At 46.3% G+C, this 24,870-nt stretch overlaps 1 protein-coding gene and 2 pseudogenes across 1 annotated transcript in view; 2 read left to right on the forward strand and 1 right to left on the reverse strand.

The window, feature by feature from the left end:
- Positions 1 to 3,070: 3,070 nt before the first annotated feature.
- The window catches only part of LOC146171653 (cytochrome P450 3A4-like), a 112,481-nt gene continuing 90,681 nt past the window's right edge, over positions 3,071 to 24,870 (reverse strand). Inside the window, exons 6-7 of the mRNA XM_084586473.1 lie at positions 4,657 to 4,960; positions 3,071 to 4,261 (exon numbers count right to left, since the gene is read on the reverse strand). Coding sequence (XP_084442599.1) covers positions 3,857 to 4,261; positions 4,657 to 4,960 — 709 coding nt within the window. The 3' untranslated portion in view covers positions 3,071 to 3,856. The remainder of the gene's footprint in view (positions 4,262 to 4,656; positions 4,961 to 24,870) is intronic.
- LOC146171654 (uncharacterized) lies at positions 19,447 to 21,860 on the forward strand (annotated as a pseudogene).
- Positions 22,167 to 22,967, forward strand: LOC146171655 (uncharacterized; annotated as a pseudogene).

The following is a 24,870-nucleotide window of genomic DNA, read 5'->3' on the forward strand; positions in this document are numbered from 1 at the left end:
ACAAAGCCTCCGTCGAGTACCGGCGCCGACGAGGCTCGTAAAGACACACCAAACTGAAAGAGCGAGGCAAGCGCGACAATCATTCTTCCTCTAAACCACAGCCATCAGCTATCGAATGCATCCCCCTCCTCTCGCCGCCAGCCATCTCGACATCCTCCTCTTTCCCCCCGGTGAAAAAAAAAAAAACAGATGAAAGGCGCCGTCTCCTCTAAACACGGTCGCGCGCTCCTCCAGCAGTCAGGTCCTTGACGTCTCTGAGGACGTCATGTCTCCGCTTTCGAAGAGCAACCAATCCCGCGAGGCCCCGGCTGACAGGAATAATTTTTCTTATCAGAAAAACAAGAGTAGGAGCCGGTCCCCTTCAATCAATTGTAACCAAATTTAAATTGCCTTGAAGGCAGAACACTGCACTAGCTGAAAGTCCGGGAAACATTTTATATCTTGCTAATTGGCGCAGTAGTCGATGATTGAATAGCAAGAAGTGGTGTGTTTTTGACGAAATTCTCATAGGCCCCATACATTGATTTTTCGATTGCCTAGGAAACCTGCATGTCTAACCAGGTAGATAAAAGGATTACAAGAAGAAACTCCACGAAGCTTATAAGAAGTAACCGGGGGAAACAACTGATAACTCTTATGTGTGATGAGCTATCGATTTTTATTTTTTTCAGCATCATTCAGTTACGCGGCATCGCGCCGCTGGCTGCCGCAGGATGGCGCGAGGCGTTTTCGTGGAATATTCCACACTCGATCTTCCCCTTCTTCCCCCCCCCCCCCCCCCTAACGAAGCCAATCTTGGCTAACTTGAAAACAAATCTTCGATAACAAGACGCAATGCTTAAACTTGTGTCTAAATGCAGGCATTACGTCTACACCGGCACAGAGTTTGATTTCCGACACACTTCCAGCTCCCGTCTCTTCCGTCTTTGGTGGCAGACTGGAAGCGAAGAAGATAACGCGACAGGCGCACGCCGGAGTGGACTATACTGAAGGAAAAAAGACCTGTCACAACAAATGCACGTAAATTTTTGTCGACTTCTCGTGGTGCCCACATATAGCTTTAACAGGATGTAGAGAGGAGCTCAGGTCGTGTAGACGGACATTTATTAAGGTCCCATAAAAGTTCTGATGTGGTTGCATTATCGAAATTCTATCCACATCAGCTCGTAAAATACCTTGATATAGTGTCACTAAACGAAAGTCTGTTCAAAAACAGTGCACGCCTTTCATATGCGAGTTTCATAAAATGTTTACGCGCAAAATATTTCCTAGGATTGCTGCGGAAAAATACCAAAGTTTTTGTGTCTAGTCCTCCTTTCTATAACCGAGGTCTGTTAATGCAGTTCACATTTGCTTGGCTGAAAAGAACTTTTATAGCCAACGCTGCGGTTAGACTGAGCGGGAACCATGAGCGGAGCGGGTGCTCCTCCAAAACTGTCTACTATCCCGTCGCATAGCATCAACCTCTGCGTTCGTTCATATTCGCTAGAAAGCAGTACTCAGGACGACCAAACCGAACCGCGAATGCTGTGCGAAGCCTCCGCTGAGGTCAGGTAAAATACTGTTGGAGTAGAGCGGATTGGAGGGCATTAATTTCTCGTGGAAAGTCAGTACGGAAAGTCGTATAGCTATCGCCGCCGCAAAATTACCACACGTACTCAAATGTGCCACTCTGGCGCTGTTTATTGGACGTCGTTATGTCTATCAACTTACGTCTAGGCGAAAAAAGCTTCCGCCTGTCCTACTCGGTTTGACTACGTTAAGGCCTCGCCATTTTTCTCCTCCCTCAGAGTTCACAGTTGCACTTACATTGACGGACGGATGCAATGCCCCCCCCCCCCCCCCCCCCGCTTCCCCGTCGCACAGCAGAATAACGCAAGTTATAGGTCGTGCACTCCATATACGTTATCGATAACTATACGGCTCGTGTGGTTTGTTTATACAGTCTAACGTCCCAAAACGACCTAGGATATGACAGGCACTGTATCAGAGGGCCCCAGAATATTCAGCCACCTGCGATTGTCGCACAATACGCAAAGAATTGCGTTTCGTGTCCTCCTAAAAGCAGCTGTCGCGGCCGCGGGATCGAACCCAAGTTCTTCCATCAGCAGTGGAGCACCCCATCCCATGAGCCATCACGGTGAGTTACTAACCAGACTATGGTGCCGTCGCAGTTTTAAAGGCTGCGTTAGATGGCTGCGTGAGTTTAGTCACAAATACTGTTTTACAGTTTGACTCCGCCAATAACATACTACCATATGAAAGCTTCCGAAAAGCAAGTGTTCATCCACATTTCAGGACTTTCTTGCCTTATTTTGGTGCTAGGCCATCCAGATTTAGGGGGTGGACCGAGTCGGTTGTGAACGTGGGTGAACTCAATTTTGAGATTTCAATTTTAGATACGCGAAAGCGGTATTAGGAATTGGCGAGCCAAATTGCGGGGCATGGATTAAGTTTATCACTGAAACCGTCTTTCAACTTTGACGCTTCTGAAGAGGGCAATACGATAGCGATGTGTTTGAATCCACTACGCAAAGATGGAAGTTATTGACGAAGACGACATGCAGTGCACAGCAAGAGAAAGTGACAAACAAGTGGCGTGTTCGTCTACGGCAATAGCTACGGGGTTCCGTAGTGGCTCATTCTCACGAGAAATACCTGCGTTCGAATCCGCTACACTCACAAACCTGAGTTAACATTTACCGACTCATGCACTGGTGATTTCAAGGTAAACGCTGATACCAGATCGCGTGCTACTCACGCGACTGTCTACTCCGTCGTACTCTCAGCTTAGCGCTGGGGTATAGATAATCGACACGAATGCCCATATTTTATACAGAAAGTGCTAATTTTGCGGTGGTTATGCGGTAGAGCGGCGTATCTCCCGAAAATCTAGTAAATCCGACCGATGCATTGATACAGGAAGGTGATGACTGGCGGCATAAAATGGAGCGCTGGGACGAGGCGCCGCATGTGCAAGGTGCATGCAGTGCAGAGGCGCAGTTGAGCGAAAATATAAGCGATAGCAACAGAAACTGTAGTTCATTAAAGGAATAGTAATAAAACAGAATAATAAAATTAATAACTTTATTTGCGTCCATGAAGGGAGGACCCAGGCATACTGAAGCGTGAAAGGCATTGTTCCTCACACCATATAACGCTCACGTGCGTGACGAACTTTGTTGCCCTAGTAATTGGTTCGTCAATGAAGCAGACGCTCCAGTAAACCTGTGTTCCACATGGCAGTTGGCCGCTTAAAAAGCTCTCGTTTGCAGGAGGCGCTTGGCGCTTATATGTATTTTTTTACCCCAGATGGTTGCAGCGTCATGAACTTTCATTTTACACAAAGGAATATGTTTTACCATGCAGATCCCAAAGAAATAAGTCGGCAGGAAAAAAAATATTTGCGCGAACGTCGGCTATCCTTGCAGCGGCGGATTAGCAGCGGCAACTTGCCTTCCGTGCGCTCTTTTCAAAGCTACAGCCTAGCCACTTTCAGTGGCTAGGCCGTCTCCATATGTCTCAATGGCGTCTCCATACTGGGCCCATGGCATGTTTCATATTTCTTACCACGAAGAAATTGCAAACTCATTTGATTCTCAAGTCGATCCTTGAAGGTTTCTTCCCATATGTTGCCCTCAGCACTGAAACTGATAACCATATATTATGTTGATTACGCTTGTTTCAACAGACGTCAGCGATCTTGTACGAAGAGAAACCACTACCTCTCAAATAATTACCCACTGGTGGAATGATGCAAGGCCTTTTATCGCATCGTCTGGAGGGTTTGATTGCAGTGCGGAACAAAATTGCAAATAAAGCTTTTCGATCAGCGACTGTTAGGGTACATCTTGCCTTATGCAGCGGCTGTCTCTTGGCTCACATAAGTTGGCACCAAGTCCGCGTTAGCTTTAGCTCTACGCCGCCGCTCCAACTTGACAAGCACTCCTTGCTCCGGGTTGACGATCACACTGGGCACGACGAGCTTGAGTGGCTCCTCGGTCTCCTTACAACGCAGCAGGCGGTACTCCCTCATAATGCGGCAGACGGCCATCTTGAGTTCCAGAAGAGCGAACCGCTTGCCGATACAAACACGGGGCCCCAGGCCGAACGGCAGGTAGGCGGCCGGCTGCTGAGGTCGGTTTGCTTCCGGGTCGAAACGCTCCGGGCAAAACAGGAACGGGTCCTGCCACAGGGCCGGGTCGTGGTGTAGGTGCCATGTGGGGATTATGATGTTTACTCCAGCAGGGAAGAACTGCCCCTGGGGGAGGAAATGCGATGCAGATTAGCGGTACAGGGTTCAAGGCTCTCTTATCTATTAGCCAGAAAATCTCGCAGGAACATCTGCCAGACATAAACATTGACGAATATGGAAACAACTTGGGAGCAGTCGTCAGACGAGTAAAGCGGTATATTTAGCGAGAGATAAAGAGCCTGCAGTTGTGGTAAGCGTCAACACGTGATTACGTTCTCTTAGAGAATCAAGAGACCTTGCGGTATTGCAAAAGGAAAGGTAGCAAATGACGTGGAAATAGCAAAAATGACGGGGCTCGTACACTGACGTGACGAACATGGCACTCGCGTGCCACGTTTGTCGCATACACTACAAATCGCTCTGATGCATTACGCCGATAATTCGTTTGCTTAAGGGCTCACCATGACCGTGGTGTCCTTCTGGCAGCGTCTGCTGACGAACAACACCACAGGCGGGTAAATTCGCAGTGCCTCCTGGACCACCATGTCGAGGCGCTTGAGTGACTGCACGCCCTCGTAGGTGAGCTCGTTGTCGCTGAAGGCGGCGTCCATCTCGGCGCACAACCGCTCCTGCTCATCAGGGTGCGTGGCCAGCAGGTAGGCCAAGAAGCCCAGCGATGTAGCTGTAGTCTCGAAGCCTGCCGCCAGAAAGATGAACGCGTTGCCCACCACGTGTCGATCCTCAACAAGTCGTGCGTCTTGGTGCCTGCGGTAGCCACCATGCTGTCTGTTCCTCTTTTGAAATCACTGAGAAAAAAACTTAGAGGGACGCGTCATCTTGGAGCGTACTCATCAGAAGAGATGGGTATCAAAAGAGGTGGATACGTAAATTCAGCGCGGACACAAAACTAGTCACCCACTTTAGCAGACAGTCAAGTGTAGGCTATGAATAGAGCCCCTTGAAATCCGCCGCCTCTTTTCAAGCAAACAAGAGGCGCCCACCAACAATCACATCGAATCAGTGGTTTAGCCCAAAGAGACAAGGATAGTATCAAAAGGCCATCTCTCAACTTCGTCCTAACCCTAGGAGATCTGCATAATGACCACCGGCATGCGCCATATGCCACAGAGGCATTGGAAATGGGGCGGCCGTGCGTCCGTTTGCTTGGAGGCGGTGTGGCAGTGCGTCGGTTCGCGTACACAACAATATCCTTGCCCGTAACACCCTAAAGCAAATTGTCCAAACATAGCACCCCTTCGCTTCGCAAGAAGTGATTTGCAATGGCACAAACACCCAAGACTCAGGGTGTAAGCGTGTTTTGAATGAAACAAATGTCCAAAAAGTTGTTTTTGTTTTTACAGTGCATGCTAAACAGAAATGAAAACATAGTAAAGTATATACATTCGCTTAGTGATGTATACTTTCTCTCATTTGAGAAAGTCAATGTATTTCAACATTAGCTCCTATAGAAAAATACTGTGTTTTCCAAGCACAAAACTTCTTGCGTAATCTCAAATGAAAGTCTGTTGCGGATCTGATGTTAAAACACATAAAAGTTGTTTCTTAGGCAACATCCTACATATGCTAAACAGAAATGCAAACATAGGGCTCTGAAAGTGTGCAGTTAACAAGGAAAGAATATATATTCACTTAGTGATGTATACTTTTCCTCATTTGAGAAAGTCAATGTATTTCCACATTAGCTCCTACCCAAAAATACTGTTTCGTTTTCCAAGCACAAAACTTCTTGTGTGATCTCAAAGGAAAGTCTGTTGCGGATCTGATGTTAAAACACATCTAATCTTGAATCTCCTTGAGTGGTTGATGACTCATCAAAAACACATTACGTGCTTAACAGAAATTCAATATCTATTTTTGAAAGGGAAGAGACACTCTAGAGGGACGAAATGATCACAGCATCCCTCCAGCAATTTTATTACTGACCTAGTGATTTAAATATTTTTTCATTGCTTCTCACTGCAGCCGTTCAGCCAGAACAAACATGTGTAGGATTGCGCGGATCAGGGTCGCTGCTGCACCGGCGGGTTACACCAAGCATGCAAAAGCATCTCACAAACATTGTTCGTCACGCAAGTCTGCCGTGTGTAAAAAGGAGACATTAAAACTGAAAGGTGCAGCACACAAGAAAAAATAACGATGGGGTCTAACTTCCAACGTGTCTCAGGCTATGAGCGATCCGGTTGTGGAGGACGCCGGAAAATTCTTTAACGTGCACGGGGTTCTTTAAAGTGCTCTGACACCGCGCGGCGCACGGACGCCTTGATTTTCGCCTCCATCGTAAAGCGACCGCCGCAACCGCGATCTCTAAGGTACCCGGGGCATAGAAGCCCTATACTCTCAGTACAGCTCACGATGGGGGCCGCGTGGGGACGCCACCATTCGTGGAATTTGCAAATCGCTGCCCTCTATTAATCGACTGGATGCCGTACTCCCGCTTTCTAAGGCAACCGCGAGTGAAGCGTTATGAAGTTCGATCTCTTGTCCCAGAATTGGGATGTCTACCATGTATTTCATTCGAAACAGTCGCAACTTTTGGATTTCGTTCGGAATGTTTAGCTTTCTCCTCGTGGAATATCCGTTGTTATATCAAAGGAACAAGCAAACTGAATGCCAGAAATGTGAACATTGTTTAGGGCTGCGTCATTACAGAGAAACTGAGAAAGAAATGCCAGCAAGTTTCAACCATGGTTCTTGTCACGGCCGCTCGATGGAAGCGCACTGGGTGCGGCCTGCTGCGTCGCGCCGCCGTCATTGGGCAAGCGCGTCCTTAGGGAGTTTACAGTTGCGCCCGCTATTTCTGCTGAGGGCGCCACTGTTCGGGGACACGTCGCCGCCGGGGTCGCCGGCTCTGAGAGCGTGGTTTGCTTCCTTTCTGGGCGCATTCGCCTAGCGTCTGCGTGGTAAACGCAAACGTTTTTGTGTGCGCGTGTGCAAGCACGTTAACGTTGAGACTGGATGAGTTTGTTTTTTAAGGCGAAAGCCGTTCTAGGCTTATGAAGCGAAAATCTATGCGCAGAAGCTGTGCCTGTTATCTGTGCGTCGCATCTGTGCACTGGTGTGCCAGTCGCAAAAGTGGACATGCAAGGAGGGAGATTAAGAATGAAAATGATTGATGGTGATAGGTAATCAATAAAAGTTATAAACAGACATTGATTGAGGTAATGACTAATGCTAATGACTAATATGGGTAATAATGAAAAATAATTTGTAATGACCAGTATATCAAACTATGACATGTAATGACCGCAATTGATTAGAAATGAGTAAAAGTGCTTAGCGATGTGTGGTAATGACTATAATAGCTAGGCATGACTCATCATTACTGTTAATGACTACGAAATGACCAATATGTGAAACGGCGACATGTAATGGCCACTGCTGATTCTAAATGGGTAACCTGCTTAGTTATGAGTGATAAGGGCTGCAATGACTACGCAGGCAGACTCATCATGACTGAGAAACGACCAATATATCAAACGACGACTTGACATGACGAACTGTGGCAAACGATGAGAGGCAAATAATAGGAGAAGGGTGAGCTTTCGCCGTCTTCCGCTTAAGAGACAACTAAGAGACCCTCTAATTTTATCTCCTGAGCTCGCTTGAGGCAAAGACAGCAGCGAGGAGTGGAAATGCACTCGCTTCCTCTGAAATGAAGGCGGCGCTGAGGTTAAAAAGTCCAGATGCTGAAGCAAAATGCCCTATCAGCTGCCATTGAATCTGCTACAAGGGACAGCAGATTGGACTTGTTGGTGATTAATTATAGGTTAACCGTGCAAACAACGTGACGGGAACACAGGAGAAGAAGACGGAACAACCGCGCTAGTTCCCGTCACGTTGTTTAACCTATTTAGTTACCAGGGAGCTGGTCAGTGAACTAGAATTGTTAACGATGGGTTGTGAAGCAGATGAAGAAGATTAGGTAGCACCAGAAGCTTTTCTCGCAGGTTATGTTGCGAGGACATATCAGAAAAAGCTACGAAAGGTTTTTTTTTTTTAAATAAGCATGCAATTTGTTCTAAATTTTGCCGCGCTAGTCTGAGGGGCCTTTTAAGTAAAGGAGCCTGTGCATACAACATTCGTTTATACAGTTGAGACTGTTTGAGCCGATGCGATAAAATGAAAAGCGACGTTCCACACAAACTCCGGCGCCCGGTCTGTCGGCGGAAAGTCGGAAAAAAACCTTTCTGGTAAGAGGCACTTTAGTTAGTGATATGGCCAAACACCTTTGGCGCAATGAAAACACAATGCGGCAGGAGCTGCCAAACCAGAGAGAGTCAATAAGATGTAAGAGTGAAATGGGAATTATTGAAAGCGGGCCCTTAGATCCTAAGTCAGGCACACTATACTCCTATAGGGCACGTTTTACAGCTTCGGTAAAAAGGTGCTTTATATACTTATGTGTAGGGTGCTATTTCATATAATGCGGTGGCGTAAGGCTGCATTCTAATGATATGCGACAGAGGCAGCAATTACAGGACGGTGAATAAGCAGGTAGCAAAGTGCGGGCACTCTAACGAGGCTCCTCAAGGAGACTTAAGAACCCTAAGTTTTGTTTATCACTACCAGGTTGTTGCTTAATTTAGGCGATATTTGGTAATGGTTTTGAGGCGACATGTCAGTCGAGCAAGAGCTTGTTGCAGGAAATATGAGTCAACTGGACCAGTTACAAGTTAATGAAAACCAAGGACAGTGGAGGCTTGATGTACCCTGCAAAGGAAGTAATCAAGCTTTGTCAGCTTACGAGCACCTTCATTAACAGGATGATGAAGTCTGAAGAGGTCCGGCGAAGTAGCAAGCTGTGTAAACTTGGTTTCATCATTGTTTTCCCAGTGTACACAGTACCTGCAGCTAATCTATAAAAACAATGATCGTGCCCATGCTAAGGCGCTATGCAAGATACCGTAAAGTTGCTGCCCCCACTGATAGCGAGCTGGGCTGGAAATGTCAACTCAATAGTGGAGCGATGTTTATGGCTATGACATAAACCTCTCTCAAGAAAGGGTTTCCGTCTGCGATTGGTAATTTTCTTCCTTCTATTGTGTGGCCAATAAATAAGCGTAGTCGGCTGCTCGCTGAATCTCGGCTGCAATTGCGCTCTGACGCGTGAACATTCTTGTGATCACAGCTAAGGGTTTCCGTCTGCGATTGGTAATTTTCTTCCTTCTTTTGTGTGGCCATTAAATAAGCGTAGTCGGCTGCTCGCTGAATCTCGGCTGCAATTTCGCTCTGACGCGTGAACATTCTTGTGATCGCAGCTAAGAGTTTCACAACAGCAACACTAGATGCGCATTCTTCCATTCAAAATTACGAACCAGCAAAATTGTATGGGTTTGCGAGCAGCCAATAAAAATAGTAATAAAAACTTTCGGCGAATATACGTAGCACCTTGAGGCAGACCGACTCTATCAAGCACGATTACTTTGTCCGGTCATGCAAAATGCGGGAAGCCATGACGGATAGCGTTCTGGCGTACAAAGTTTAAGGTCTCCAATTGAGTCAAAGATCCCAGATTATCATCTAGATTTAACCTCATAAACATCTTCATATTGTGAAAGAAGGCTAGGTTGAGACGGCAAGGTCGTGACGGCAAGGCCAGCGATGCCTTGTCTAGCGTTTTAATCCGGTGAAAAAACCCAGGCGCGCGCCGGAGCCGGCGCCGCGGGATGATGATGATGGTATGTACAAATGAAAGAGGAAGATCATGGCATGTACAAATTAAAGAACGTTCACAGAAGGCTCACCCTATCTGCCCGGGGGGTCGGAAGCGGCCAGCCTGGCCGCTCCTAACTAACCGATGCATCGCGACGCACAAATGGTTTCAAGCGAGACACATGAAAAATTTCAGTTCCACGGTGGCGTCGATCAGCTGGGGGATTAACAGGCGTCACTTTGTAGTTCACTGGGGAAGTTTGGCTTATGACCTCATAGGGACCTATGTAGCGGTGGTGGAATTTGTTACTAAGGCCAGGGGTGCGCAATGGTGTATAAAGCAGTACTTCGTCAGCAGGACGAAAAGAGACCACTCGATGTGTAGAATCATAGCGAGTCTTGCGGTCTTCCTGGCACGCTGCCGTGTTGAGGCGGGCAAGATGACGGCATCTGGCCAAACGAGATACAAAATGGGCAGGTACTGACGTAGAGTAGTCGGGCGTAGAAAAGAAGGAAGCGTCAAGAATTGTAGTGGGAGGACAGCCATAAACAAGGAAAAATGGAGAGTAACCGGTAGTTCGCTGTACTGCTGTATTATAGGCGAATGTGACGAATGGTAGAACAGTATCCCAATTTCGATGATCTGGTGTGATGTACATAGATATCATGTCCGACAAGGTGCGATGAAATCGTTCAGTGAGACCGTTAGTCTGGGGGTGGTATCTTGAGGTTGTCTTATGAAGGGTGGATGACGCGTGAAGAACTTCGGCAAAGACTTTCGATAAGAAGGCTGTACCGCGGTCACTTAGGAGCACCCGAGGAGCGCCATGACGCAATACAATTGATTGCAAAAAGAAATTTGCTACTTCTTCAGCGGAACCAGTCGGTACAGGTGCTGTCTCAGCGTAGCGTGTGAGGTGGTCGACAGCCGTTATAATCCAATGGTTACCCCCATCGGAGAGAGGTAGGGGACCATATAAGTCGATGCCGACTACGTGGAATGGCGTGGCGGGACAAGGAATAGGTTGTAGAAGGCCAGCGGGCGAAGAAGTCAGCCGTTTGCGACGTTGGCACAGAGGGCAGGATGCGACGTATTTGGCAACGGTGGAAGATAAGCCAGGCCAAAAGAATCGTTTTCTCAAGCGGTCGTAGGTTTTGTCAAAACCAAGGTGACCTGCAGTAGCGTCATCGTGGAGAGCCGCCAGTATACGTGGGCGAAGCACACGCGGCACGACTGGGATCCAGCGAGTTCTATCAGGGCAATACACATAGCGGAGTAGGATGCCATCTTCGAGCTTGAAATTGCGAAGCTGTCGGCGAAGCCTAGCATTGGGTGGGTCCGAAACGCCGATAAGGCGGTCGATAATAGGACGGCAGTAGGCATCGGCTAATTGCTGTGAGCGGAGAGCGTGCTTGTTCTCAGAGTCGTCAAAACAAACGGTTCTGATATACGTCGGGCAAAGAGACGGTCGGCTCTGGTCAGAGGTGGTAATGCATTGGGAAGAAAAACAGCAAGTTGATTCCGAAAGGGGACAGCGAGAGAGAGCGTCGGCGTCTTGGTGTTGGCGACCAGATTTATAAGTGACGTCGAAATGGTATTCTTGCAGCCGGAGAATCCAGCGGCCAAATCGGCCTGTCAAATTTTTGAGTGAAGACAACCAGCAAAGAGCGTGGTGGTCGGTCACAACTGTGAAATGCCGACCGTATAGGTAAGGGCAGAATTTTTGGACAGCCCAGACGACGGCAAGACACTCCTGCTCGGTAATGGTGTAGTTTTTCTCAGCTGGAGTCAAGGTCCGACTGGCAAAGGTAATCACTTTCTCACGCGATGTTGCATCACGCTGCAGAAGTACAGCGCCAAGACCGTGACCACTGGCATCGGTGTGTAGGATAGTTGGAGCGCTGTCACTGAAGTGGCCAAGAACAGGATCTGATGTAAGGGCCTGCTTTAGGTCATTAAAAGCAGTTTCGCACTGTTCGGTCCACAGGAAAGGGCTGCGTGCTTTTAGTAGCTCATGAAGTGATGCAGCAATAGTTGCAAAATGCCTTCTAAACGCCGGAAATAGGACGCGAGGCCGAGGAAACTGCGCAAATCTGTAGTCCGTTGTGGACGAGCAAAGTTCAAGATCGCGATTATTTTTTCTGGATCTGGGCGAATGCCGTCATGGCTGACCAGATGTCCCAATATTCTAATTTCCTTCTCTGCAAAGTGGCACTTCTTGGTGTTGAGCTGAAGGCCTGCCGAAGCGAGACAGGTGAGGACTTCATTCAGGCGCGTGAGATGGTCATTAAAGGTTGCCGAAAAGATAACAATGTCGTCCAAGTAACACAAACAGGTTCTCCATTTTAGGCCACGAAGTACAGTGTCGATCATTCTTTCAAATGTCGCTGGTGCGTTACAAAGTCCGAAAGGCATAACATTAAATTCGTAAAGGCCATCGGGGGTTGCGAAAGCGGTTTTTTCTTTGTCGTCCTCGTGCATAGGTATTTGCCAATAACCTGAGCGAAGGTCCAAGGTCGAGAAATATTCGGAGCCTTGGAGGGAGTCAAGGGCGTCATCAATTCGCGGCATCGGATATACATCTTTGCGGGTAATTTTGTTGAGTGCGCGGTAATCAACAAAAAAGCGTACCGAGCCGTCCTTTTTTTTTAACTAGCACTACTGGGGAGGACCATGGGCTTGTTGAAGGACGAATTATATTGCGATGGAGCATGTCATTTACATTTTCTTCAATTACTTTTCGTTCAGAGAGGGAAACCCGATAAGGCCGTCGGCGAATGATAGAGTTACCTACAGTAATGATGCGATGGTGCGCAACACTAGTCCGTCCCAGAGGTGTGGAAGTGGCATCAAAAATGGCTTGGTGGTGTCGAAGCAATGTCAGAAGTTCTTTGCGTTGGTTCGGCGGGAGTTTAGGATTAATAGTCTTTGCGAGAACAGAAAGAGAGACGTCTGACGAAACACGTTGCTGAGGCGGAGGGGCGGTGAGCACCATCAGGGAAAAAGGTTGAACATCCACCATACAATTCAGAGAAGTTCCTTTTGGGAGCACGAGGGATTCACGTGAAGTGTTACTGGCCACTACTGTCGCTGAGCCGTTGTGGAACCGGACAAGACTTGACGGGAAGGCGATGCCGCGTGGAAGATGACTATGTGATGGTGCAATGAGTACGTCCCCGTCAGTGATGTGGTCAGAAACAACAGTAAGCAGTTTTTCGCACTGAGGAGGCAAAACAGTATCAGCGGCGGCAACGAGGGGATGATGTCGTTCAGAAAAGTCAGATGCAAAATCGCTGTCTGTCATATGGATAACACGGTCACCACAAGAAATTAACGCTGAAGCAGTTGACAAAAAATCCCATCCGAAAATCATGAGATGCGCACAAGGTGAGAGCACAGCAAACTGCACATGATGGCGGATGCCGTCGATAACAACTCGTACGGTGCACTTCGCTGAAGGGCGCAAAGGGACGTCATTGGCTCCACGGAGTTCAAGCCCATCATATGGGGTTGTCACTTTTCGCAAACGGTTGCACAAATCAGCGTGAATGACAGAAATTGCAGCCCCTGTATCAATCAAAGCTTCAACCGGTAAACCTTCAGCGATAACAGCAATCACGTTATATGGGCGATCAGGAGGACTTTTAGTAAGTTCGCAGAGTGCAGTTTGACCTCCGGAAACTGCAACACTTAGTCTTCCGGATGGCGGACAGGGAGAACGGTTGCGGGGCGGAGAGGGGAAACTGAGCGGCGGTATGGGGATGTGAACCGGCGTCGGGATACATGGTTCCCACGAGGCTCAGAGGAAGATACTGGAGGTGGGGAGGATCGTCGAGGTGGGCTTGGAATAGACCGGCGTTGATAATATGAGGTTGAAGGCATGTCGCATTCGAAGATGTCGTAACCACGGCGCTCGTTCTGAAGGCGGCGACGACAGAAGCGGGATATATGTCCTCTAATACCACAGTAATAGCAGACTGGTCGGGGGGGACGCCAAGGTGCGTAATTGGGTTGTGTAGGTTGAGCCATCGCCATTGCATTGACGTGATTGTATGTTGGTGCTGGTTGGGGCGGGGGAACCAAAGAAGGGGGAGATGCAGCGACGTGCGCGTAGGTCGGCGCTGGGCGGATTGCAGAAGGTTCGGATGTCATAGGGCGGCTGATGGTAGCTAACTCTTCTTTAATCATGTTACGGAGAACGGCGTCATTAGGAGGTGCGGAAGAATGATCGCAGCCATGTCGACAGAAAGGATTGACGGCTTGAAGCTCCTCGCGGATGATTGCTCGAATCATTGCCCGCAGATCAAGGTCAGCAGAGGTTGGACCAGTTGCGAAGCCGGGCTGTAATCAAGAGGACTGCAGCTGGTCGAGGCGTTGACAGGTCGTAATAATTGAATCAACACTTGAAGGATTCTGGGCAACTAAGGTGTGATATGCCATAGCATTGATCCCTTTTAAGACGTGGTGCACACGTTCAGGTTCCGTCATGGTGGGACTAATGCGCCGACAAATTACAAGAACAGCCTCTATGTAAGACGCATATGATTCATCGGGACCTTGAAGGCGGGAAGCGAGCTTGTTTCTCGCGATCTCAGTCCGAACTGCCGGGTCGGCGAAGTATTGGCGGAATTGCTGTTTGAAAGTGGTCCAGTTAGTAGTGTGGGGTTCGCGATTAATGAACCAGTTTCTGGCGACCTTAATTAGATAGAACGAAACGTTGAGGAATTTTAAAGCATCGTCCCACCGGTTATAGGCACTGCAGCGTTCATATGTGTCAAGCCAGTCATCCACGTCTTCGTCACGACGACCAGCGAACAGCGGTGGGTCGCGTTGACGTGTGGGCAGAGTCGGAGGCATCGGTGTAGCTGAGGTAGAGGGTCCGGCCGGGTCGGAATTGCTCTCGGTGGACATGATTATGTTGGTAGTTGCCAAACGGCGACCGGAACGTAGCTCCAGCGAGAGGCAGCAAGGGGATCGAATTCGACCTCCACCACTTGTGAAAGAAGGCTAGGTTGAGACGGCAAGGTCGTGACGGCAAGGCCAGCGATGCCTTGTCTAGCGTTTTAATCCGGTGACAAAACCCAGAAGCGCCGGAGCCGGCGCCGCGGGACGATGATGATGGTATGTACAAATGAAAGAGGAAGATCATGGCATGTACAAATTAAACAACGTTCACAGAAGGCTCACAATATTTCCACCGTAACATTTGTCACAATGAGATAGAAAGGTTGGTTACATGTCGCATTTTCACAGAGGTTGCTCATAGTAGGACATTTTTTATTGGATAGCGCTGGCAGCTTAGAACAGGTTGACGAGGAAATGGTATGAAAATGACACACGGAATTCACGACATAGTTAAGTGGTTATGCATTAGGCTACCATGGCAGCTGAACAGCTTCGAATTGTTCACAGCTTGGTCACATTTTAATGTGACGAACAACTGGATCCGAATGCAACATCACGGTAATGCGAGCTCTCCAATCGAGTGGCCTTGAACCACCGTCACTATAAGTTTCTCGGGGCAGGCACTCTTGTCAACAGAGCCAGGTCCGTATGGGCAGAATGCATACTGCTATGAAATGAGTAGAGTTATTTTTTGTTTTCTTATTCCTCTGTGATATGTGACATTTTACTTATTTTGCCTTTTCTTCTGCGGTGGTCACACGAGTCCGGTATAGTGGTGCAGTAGTTTTTTTTTTATATGAATCTTCCTCCGTCGTTTCTCTTACCCGTGAATTTTGCGGTTAATATAATCTGGCATAGTGACGGACGTCTTTTCACATCAGACTAGATTTAATAGTTTTTTTTTTCTCTCTTAATGTTTTGTCTAGGTTTTGCAATTCTTTCTCATCCCCTACCTCTTGTCTGTGGTGTCGGCACTCAATTTTTTTCTTTTACTTGATTCTTCTATTGCTAAAATCAGTATTTTCTCTTTAATTTGTGGACCAACGATTACAATGCCGTAGGAGACAGCAATTCTCTATTGTTCACCCGATTTTTATTTCTTTGTTGGGGACTGTCCTGTTTACTTTTCTACCCCAGTCTCTCTTTTTTTATGCTTTGAGTTTCGTACGTCTGCCTCTCTCTCCGTATTGTTATTTGTCATTTTGTGGGACGGTGGTTTTGCTGCTGTTCTCTTCTTTTCTGGTTCTGGTTCGTGTTTTGTTTCACTTGCAGGTCTGGATGCTACCTTCTGGGGTTTTCCTTTTATTCTTCTTAAACCAGCGTGGACCACCTTTCGACATGGACCCCGTTTGTTTGTTTTTGTTGTTTTTTTTAATACCTTCTATCGCTTTTAAAAAGTGTTTTTTTTTATCTCGAGCTGCTGCTCGTTTTTATTTTTAATTGGTTTAAGCCTGGAAAAGCTTTGCTGGTCCGGGCTCCCCCTCAATTTTTTACGTTTTTTTTTTTCTCAGTTCGAGGGGACGAATAAAATGGTAAAAATGGTACACTCCAGTACACATCCTTGCCGAGCAAGCGCTAAGTGCTGACATGGTCACACTAGACATGACAGTATATACTAATTCCTGTTGCCAAATTGTGTGAAGCCGAGCTCTTATATCCTTAAAATAAAAGGCTTCTACCACGCCGACGCCTCCCTCAAAGCGCAGCCAGGCGCAGCTCTCCGCGCGCGGCTGTCCCCGAACGGTGGCGCCGCGGCGGTGGCGACTGGAAGTAGGCGCCTCCCGCCGGTTTCAGGCGACGTAGCAGGCCGCACCTAGTGCGCTTCAATCGAGCGGCCGTGTTCTTGTCTAGTTCTAGCCCTGGGAGTCTAAAAGAACGCTAATGAAATGATAGCGACGATTTGTTCACTTGAAAAGATGTACTAAAAAACGTTGCCGAGATGTATGTAACCAGCGTTCCCCTAAATTTGATTGTGCTTAATTCGGAAATATTCTGACAATGTGCATCAAGAATAGGTACGGTTACATATTTGCTTGCTCTACATTCCCTGGAACTTGTTATATGCAACAGTCAGACAACGTACACCGTTTTTTGGGTCCCTCAAATGATCAGGCGGTGCGAGTTGTAGGCAGGTGATACGTCTCGTAACGTCGACGGTTGATGAAGATGCTTATTGCTTTATGACATCATTTACCTTCCCAATGCTGAATTTGAGCCGAACTCTATTTGCGTTGTCATGTTTGTGCGGCTGCGCCTAAAGAAGCACAAGAAATTCTAGATCAGGTGCGGATTTTGGCTAAGACTAAAACACAAAAAAGACAGGGACGTGAAAGATACACCGAACACAGCGCTGTACCTGGTGTATATCTCACGTCTGTGTCTTGTTTGCGCTTCAGGCTTCGCCAAATATAAGCACACTCTACCAACTAGCTCAAGAATCAGTCTCCCTGTCATGAGGAGCATGGAAAGAAAGACGGAGGAAAAACGCTGTTCTAGTGCACTGCACCACGCACGACGAATAAAAGCCCGTTCAGACATAAGACCTGTACAATACGAAGCAGTACTTAATAGCCACCGCTGGACAAGCAGTACAACACATTTTGAAGGTTTTTATATGAAACATCATCGGCACAGCCATCAAGTATGTCCGCTAACTCGCTTCGGCTGAATCGAAACACAACTCAGTGCAACAGTCGTCTGTCTGGAGGAAGCTTGCTGCATAACCAGAGCACGTTTAATAATAACAGTTGCGAAGTTTTTCATAAGGTTTATATAAAAAACGACACGTGAGTTGTTCAAAATTTTGGTGTTTACGGATAGTAGTGGCGGCCACGGTCAGTAAAAAGTGGCAGGGCTCAACTCGCCTGAACTTAGTTACCGAGCGTAAGCTCTCGTCAAAAGCACAGGCCAATGGGGCTTCTCGCAGTTCGAGAGACTTCGCTGCAGACTTTGCATGACGCTGGGTCCCTTACGGTTAGCCTGTTAGATCTCGCGCTTCGCTACATCAGCAGGATTGCCCGATTCATCCTGACGCTTGCGACAATCCTCAGCATACATGGCTATACGGAGGAACCGCTGTTTAACAGCTTATAGACCATTCTGATATGAGAACACCGGTTTAAATGAGAGGCGAAGCGGGGGACACGTAGCAGCTGATGGTCACGTTGCCAGGCTACTTTCTCGCACGGTTCTGCCGGCGGCAAACAGAGGAGCGAGCGCACGGCGCGACTGTGATGCGGCGCAGTAAAAGTGGCACATGCGCATTACCTATCTTGCGAAGATGAATGACCTTGGAGAAGGGTAGTAGTGGAGCTTCTGCTCTAAAGTGAATTTGTGTGCAAGCTGCTAACTTTCAGGCTGTTGTTAAATGTACGATCACATGGCAAATAAAATGAGTTGAAGAGATGCAGAAGAAAAACTTATTAGACGCAACAGCCGTATAGGTAATTAAGAGAGAAAAAAGAGAAAAAAAAAGCGGTTTCCAGAAGACAATAACGGAAATAGCAGGTAGGTTTTATTGGTCAATTTTAGATGGCGCCATAATTCATAAGCATCCCAAAAATGCATAATATAACTCTAGTGAAATTTTTAAGTGAAGTTTTTCTACTGTTGTGATCAAAAAGCTTTGATCATAACTTGGGCTTAGGGCGCGAAAATGTGCATTACAACGATTTCCGGTACTGGTGACGCAACGGAGCGCAGAGCGGACGATGGCTCGTCCTCTCGTCTGCTGCAGTCGTCCCATTGAAATGCGCTTTTCTGAAACCTCTTGATTAAAGACAAGTATTCTCATGAAACAGACGGCACCACATTTGGGCACTAAGAAAATGACGAATCGATAAATTGCGGAGAATGGAAGCTGGAAAAAAAACCCTCGCCCATTTCGTGCACTGTCAAAGGTTGCATGATTTTCGGGCCGACGGCTTCAACTTCGATGAACTTTGTTGAACTTGCCTTGAAGGCAGTTCTTCGATTTCCTTATTCGTCATGATGTTTGCATTGAATGTCTGATTACACTATTGAGTACATCGAGAAGGCATTAATTTATTAACTTATTGCTGATGTCTGCATCCCTGAATATGTTTCAAACCGCACTGCTTTCTGTTCTCGTTTTATGAAGTAGCCAGAAATACTTTTACACAAGTGTCTGTGTCTGTTCACCAACTCCTTTAATAAGCCCACTTATTTCGACATTATATTCTAAAATAAATAAAGAAAATTGTTGCAATTACGTACGGAATGATGATATAAAGCGCATTCAATAAATTCTCCTCTGTATGCAAAAAAAGTGAAGTTTTGCTTAAGCACAAGCTGCCTTTCTTTTTGATAATAAATGTGGGGGTTTAAGCATGGCTTTAACCTAGTGATAGCGCGAAGGCTGTGAGTGTTGCAGTGATAACCACGGTAACACTGCCTTTTCAATACAAGATTTTTCATAATTTCTTTCAAGTTTGGTATTGGGGAAAGCAAGGCCCGTTATTCTTGAATGGACACCGCGGGGTGGTGAACAACTACACCTAATCAGGTCAAGGTGACGTTTTCATAGTTTTCTTGTAAGTTTATAATAATGGAAAAGCACAGTATCTGTCAAACATCGTGGACATCTGAACCGCGTCGTAAGGGGAGAGAGGAAGCTGGGAGTGAAAACGAAAAGAGTGAAATAGATCTCGTGATGGAAGGCTATGGAGTAATTTCCACTACCTGGGGGCCTTTAACATGCGCTGACATCGCACAACACAGGGCTGCCTCTCTGCTAAATTGGGTTTTGTGGAAAAGAAGCCGCAGTACACTTTTGGGTGGACACCTCGGAATCGTGGACACATACTCTCATTCCGGTCAAGATTTCATATTTTTTCCCCTTGGTGCACATACGCACCAAGAGGACTCGTAGGACTTCAGACCTAGGTCTTTCAGTGCATTTTTGCTTCCTGTAGCGGTCTCTTAGTCACTGCTGTCACATTCGAACAACAGAAACTGTGACCTGACATCCTTGCTAATTTGTTTTTAAAGCTGTCCCATATTCTGTGAAGGCGTGCTTTTCTCTGCATCGAATGCAGGCAAGCGAAGCTATCCCTTTTTCATGACTTCAGAATGTCAAGTGGTGGCAGCTGCTTGTTTTGAGGCGTGTTTTCGAAAGGGCCAACACACCAGAGCTCTACAGAACTCTTTTCAGGCCTAAAAAGTGCAAGACATCGCCTTCCTTACTCAAGCAGTGAACCTGAGTAACTTTGTTTTGTAAGACTCTGCCGGGTCATATTGCTGTCACTTGAAGTCTGCCTGTACTCTACACAAATCAAATTTTGCGCTATAAATTGTTTCAAATCCGGAAATTGCCTGTTTCTGAACTGGAGACTTAAATTGTTTTGTTCCAGCTACCAAGAAGTGCATGTCAAGGCGAAGTTTACCCTTTTGTATAATATATGCTGTGGAACTTGCACCAACAGAACTTTGCAGAGTCCGCTTGCTTGGCTTCTACCCATGATTGCTGCTTGACTGCAGAACCTAAATTGCCAGATGAGAATAAGCTTCAATTTTTATTTTAGATATAGAACTGACTAACTGTTGCTGATTATTTACTGCATAATTACCATAAGAGGCTTCAAGAAGCGGCTCCTTCGTATTGTAATTCCTTGATACATACAGTGAGTTGAACGGTCAGAAATGTTCATTGATTGATGAGCAAACCTCGGCAGGTGGCAGTTCCTCTGTGTCTAGGGAAGGGATTCTGCGGGCTTGACGGAGAAATTTTTAGCCAAAGCTTATTCGCGACAGAATGGGCTTCTGTGATGGGGGAGTGTAGTGTTTACTTTACCTACACAGATTTGGCTAATGTTACGAGTTCTGCAGGCTGCTTGCAAGACTCTTCTGGCAGCAATATCCAAGTAACTAAACGAACTTGCAGGGTGCCTATAATGACTAATTAAGGAGAAGCTCCCTGATAGAATTTCATATTGCACATTGTAAATATGGCTTAGCTATTTTTTTTCTGTTTCTTGTATAGTATTTTATCTCTCAGAACAGGAACAGTGCAGTATTTTTGTATTGTAGGTATGGTTTCTTGACTTGATAAATGAGAAAATGTGTAGAACATCTTACTAGAAAACTTAAAGGGCAGGAGTTGTAGCAATGCAAAGAAAACATTTCGTCAGACCATGGACACTTGTAGTGTCTTGCGCCTAATCATTACTTTCTCTGTCTTTTATTCCTTTTTGAGCAAACTTCTTATCTCCAATATAATTTTTAATTAAACTGGTTATAAATAAGCGCGGATAGTGCTTGCACGAGATGATTCGCTGTTGAATCTTACATCCTTATCTTTCTCTGTAGCAGTAATTTCGAGCATACCTGCGACCAGTTTTCTATCGAAGTAGTACATACGAGCCATTACACGTTTCAAACTAAAGCAGCAAGCCACCGGAAAACTCAGAAGACTGCTGAGATAGCGGTAGAAGACTCCCTTATTGATTTGAAAGGCTATTGACATTATCCAGCCGTATGCCACTGAGTAGGTTTTCAAACTCCTCTATGCATGTGTTCGCTTGAGGCCGAAACCAGGGCAAGCTGTTCCCTTTATGGTTCAAGAAATGTTCCCGCTACTTAAACCTTATGTGTCCTTCCAGCTCCAGCATACTGATTTCTGGCTCCATATTTTTCTTTTCCCGCCCAGCGTTCATAACAAGGTGAATACCCAATGTTAAGATAATACCAAAGATCATTTCTGGAACTATTCCTTCCGTAGGTGGAAGTATACTACAATGTGGAATGAATATGGCCGAGTCTGCTCACCAATTTTTGATGAAATAGCACTGAAAAAACTGTACTATGATGTTACACAGGATACTGTTCACGGTTTTGCAGACGATGGTACTGACCGCATTTCAAATATTGATGGCAAGGCTTGTTGTTGCTGGTGTTTCAAGAAATTGGGTCCAACTAGCAGCTTTTACTACAGGACACATAACACTATCGACTGTCGTACACATCTTGCTGGTGTCGCTCACTTTGGAGCTTGGAAGAATCAATATTACAGTAAAAGCTGTAATTTGTGACCAAGAAGTTCACATGTCAGTCTTTCTAACCAACTAGGCATTACTACTGCAAAGTCTTTTTTTTTAGGTTAGTGGTAGGTGGACGTACTTCAGTTTTTAAGTACCACATTTGATTTAAGCACGCAGTAGTGTCTAAGCACAAAAGCGGCGCTTCGGGGTGACATTGTTGACTGGTCTTAAATTCTCAGTTTTATGAATCCACACATAAGATGTGGTTGCGGTTGGCTACAAGTTGACTGAACTCCACATTTATATTATTTCGTACGCATGAAGGTGAATAGAGCAGCACAGATTTTTAGTGAGCCTGTCTCCATTGGGGTGGGGGGGGGGGGCAATAATCGCAATGGTGTATGGAAATGAGCCTCCTCCTTCAGCCACTGCTGCAGCACACTTCTGTGAGTGCGTGGAGAAGCTTTTTGATCCTCTGAATAGCTCCAGTACGAAAAAGGGCTCCAACACGCTATTAAGAAAGAGGATCCCAAAATGACCGACTTCCTTCGAGGTCTGAATTGAATCATGGAAGTTTCGCAAGCAGTTGTCACATCACAATTCAGGCTGTTTGTCAGTTCTGGGATGACATCTGAAAACCTTTGTCTTTGAATACCTGCTCACGCATTGACCCCAACAGGATCCCCTTGGAAACACATTTGGTCATATAAGATAGAAACAAGGTTGCAGCACAAGCGCCAACGTGCATCAATTATCTCTGCTCTGAAGCATATCTGCATCAGAGAGCTGTTAAACTATCCGAACAAGTAAGTGTGGAGGATTCTGGATGAGACTTGCTTCATGAGCTCTCGCCATTCACCCTCACTACTTAATATGCTGTCGGAAAAGAAACGTGTACATAGCCTGATAACTCTCGCTCATTGGACAACCTATCTGCACTTGCTAACGATGTTCATTCTCACATACATGATGACTCGGCAACTTATTATGTCGCTGGCTTTCTGGTCAAACTACTTGTTCGGAAATTAGATAAAAGCTGCTTTTATCTACAGTTAGAGGGAGTGACTCTATGAAGAGTCCCCATCAGCATTTTACTGGTCTGAAAATGTACCACGTGCCCAGCACGCTCTTGTTGTTGTGGCTCCAGGAAGAAGGAAAAGAAAATGCACGGGCCTGCTACTGGCTCTGTAGCTGAGCCACCTCCGCTGCCTCGTGCAGACAGAAGAGAAAATAGAGAAGAAAGAAAAGGAAGAGGGAGAGAAAGACGCGCGCCTCAACAACAGCCGTCGTCCACCACCAGCGGTGGCGTGTGCAATGACGGCCTACAACAGATAAAAATTCAGTGCCAGGCTAGCCCCCGCCGCAAGCGGTGGTGACCCACCTGTACCAGCCCCATCAGAAGAAAGCTCTAGCAGTAGAATTAGTAATCGAACTGTCCCGTCGAAAAATTTCGAACAGATTACTCTCTCGGGTAGGTGCTCTTTTCGTTTGGCTCGACTAAGTTATCCGTGAGTATACTTCGTATCTGTCGTCGTCTGCGAAGTGTGACAGATACTGCGCCTTACCTGTAAAGCAATTTGAAACTCTGCTGCGTGGTGCGCCAAATGAAAGGCATCGCACACCTGGATCAGACGCACGGTCAGCTTCGTATATGCGTCAACGGTCATGACCAGATGTGACGTCAATTCTGGTTATTATACATGACAGGATGTGACGTCATAATGACGTCAAATCATTTCATGACGTCACATCCGAGCATCATGACGTCATTACCGCGAACACGTTCAGCTGCGCATGACGCACAGAACAACCTCCGGCTTAAACGGTATAGCTGTAAAAAGGTTTTCCTTATGCCCAGGTGCTTCAATTACCCTTTATTGTAATAACTGAGGCCATTGCGCATCTCCCAAAAGTATGTGACGTTCAGCACCACCATTTTCTGTGAGATCGCGATTTTCAATTCTGCTCTGCAGTGTGACACAAGAGGCTTGTTAAAATGTTCGCTTGTGCTGGCATTTGGCTTTTGACAAAAACTTATCTAAGATTAGATTTCAATGCTCAGTCTCTATTGTGCAACTTGATAAGTTTAAAAGTTTGAAAAAGCTAGAGGTGCCCGAAAGCTGCAGTTTGAGGCGATTTTCATCTCCTTTAAATCAAATTACAATGAATATCTCGTTTGTTTTTTGTAATCTGAACCATTTATGAAAAAGCTCTGGGAATTTGGAGCAGGTTGTTCGATAGATCCAAATCTAGGTGGATTGGTAGGAATACATTGATCTCTGTTGTCCGTGTTTATGCGCTCATGTTAAAGGGGTCATGACTAATTTTGGAATATAAACTGCTTATTGCACCTTATTCCTGATTAGCCAAACAACTAAACCTCAAAGTTTCAACTGCACAGGAGCTGCATATATTTTTAAAACTAGTATTTTAGTTTTTTTTGAACAGCTTGCTCATCTGCCAACCCGCGCACCGGTTATGACATAGGACGACGCCGCATCGTCTGCTGCATGTTCTGTGCACGAGTAGCATCAAGCGTGGTTGCGCGAAGCCGCGGTAATGTCGGCCGAACAGAAGTTATGCCGCTTATCGAGGTTATCGCATAATGAGCTTTTCGTCGATCTCTGGTACCGCTTCTAATCTAGAAAATAGCGGCATCTGTAGGCTGGATTCAGGTGAACGTCGGCGCCCTAGTACGAAAGGCGCACGAGATGACCCACTCGAAAAGCGTGCACACTGCACACTGAAACACGTCTCAAAAGCAACACATGAAGTTCACGATAAGATCATAAGGCTTACAGCACCGGATGCCGCAAGCTTACAGAGCAACCGCAACTGCAAGCACCATTAGTTTTTCACTTTCTGTACCAGCTGCAAAGCCTTACTACAGTTGATTACCATTTGAGCACATCCATGTTATTTCTTCAAGCACTAGCGATATGTTGACTATATCTATTTGTGTTGTCTCAGTATATATCTTCAGATTTGCTTGTATTAAGAGATGCAGCTACTTCTGTATCAGCCTTTTTCTACTAAGTTGATCTGGGTATGTGTCCTGACTTCATGTGCCCATTCTTTATCTTGCCCTGCAAACTTTC

Source organism: Amblyomma maculatum, unplaced genomic scaffold, assembly GCF_055883805.1.
Source record: "Amblyomma maculatum isolate TAMU_Amacu unplaced genomic scaffold, ASM5588380v1 scaffold_19, whole genome shotgun sequence".
Classification (NCBI taxonomy): domain Eukaryota; kingdom Metazoa; phylum Arthropoda; class Arachnida; order Ixodida; family Ixodidae; genus Amblyomma; species Amblyomma maculatum.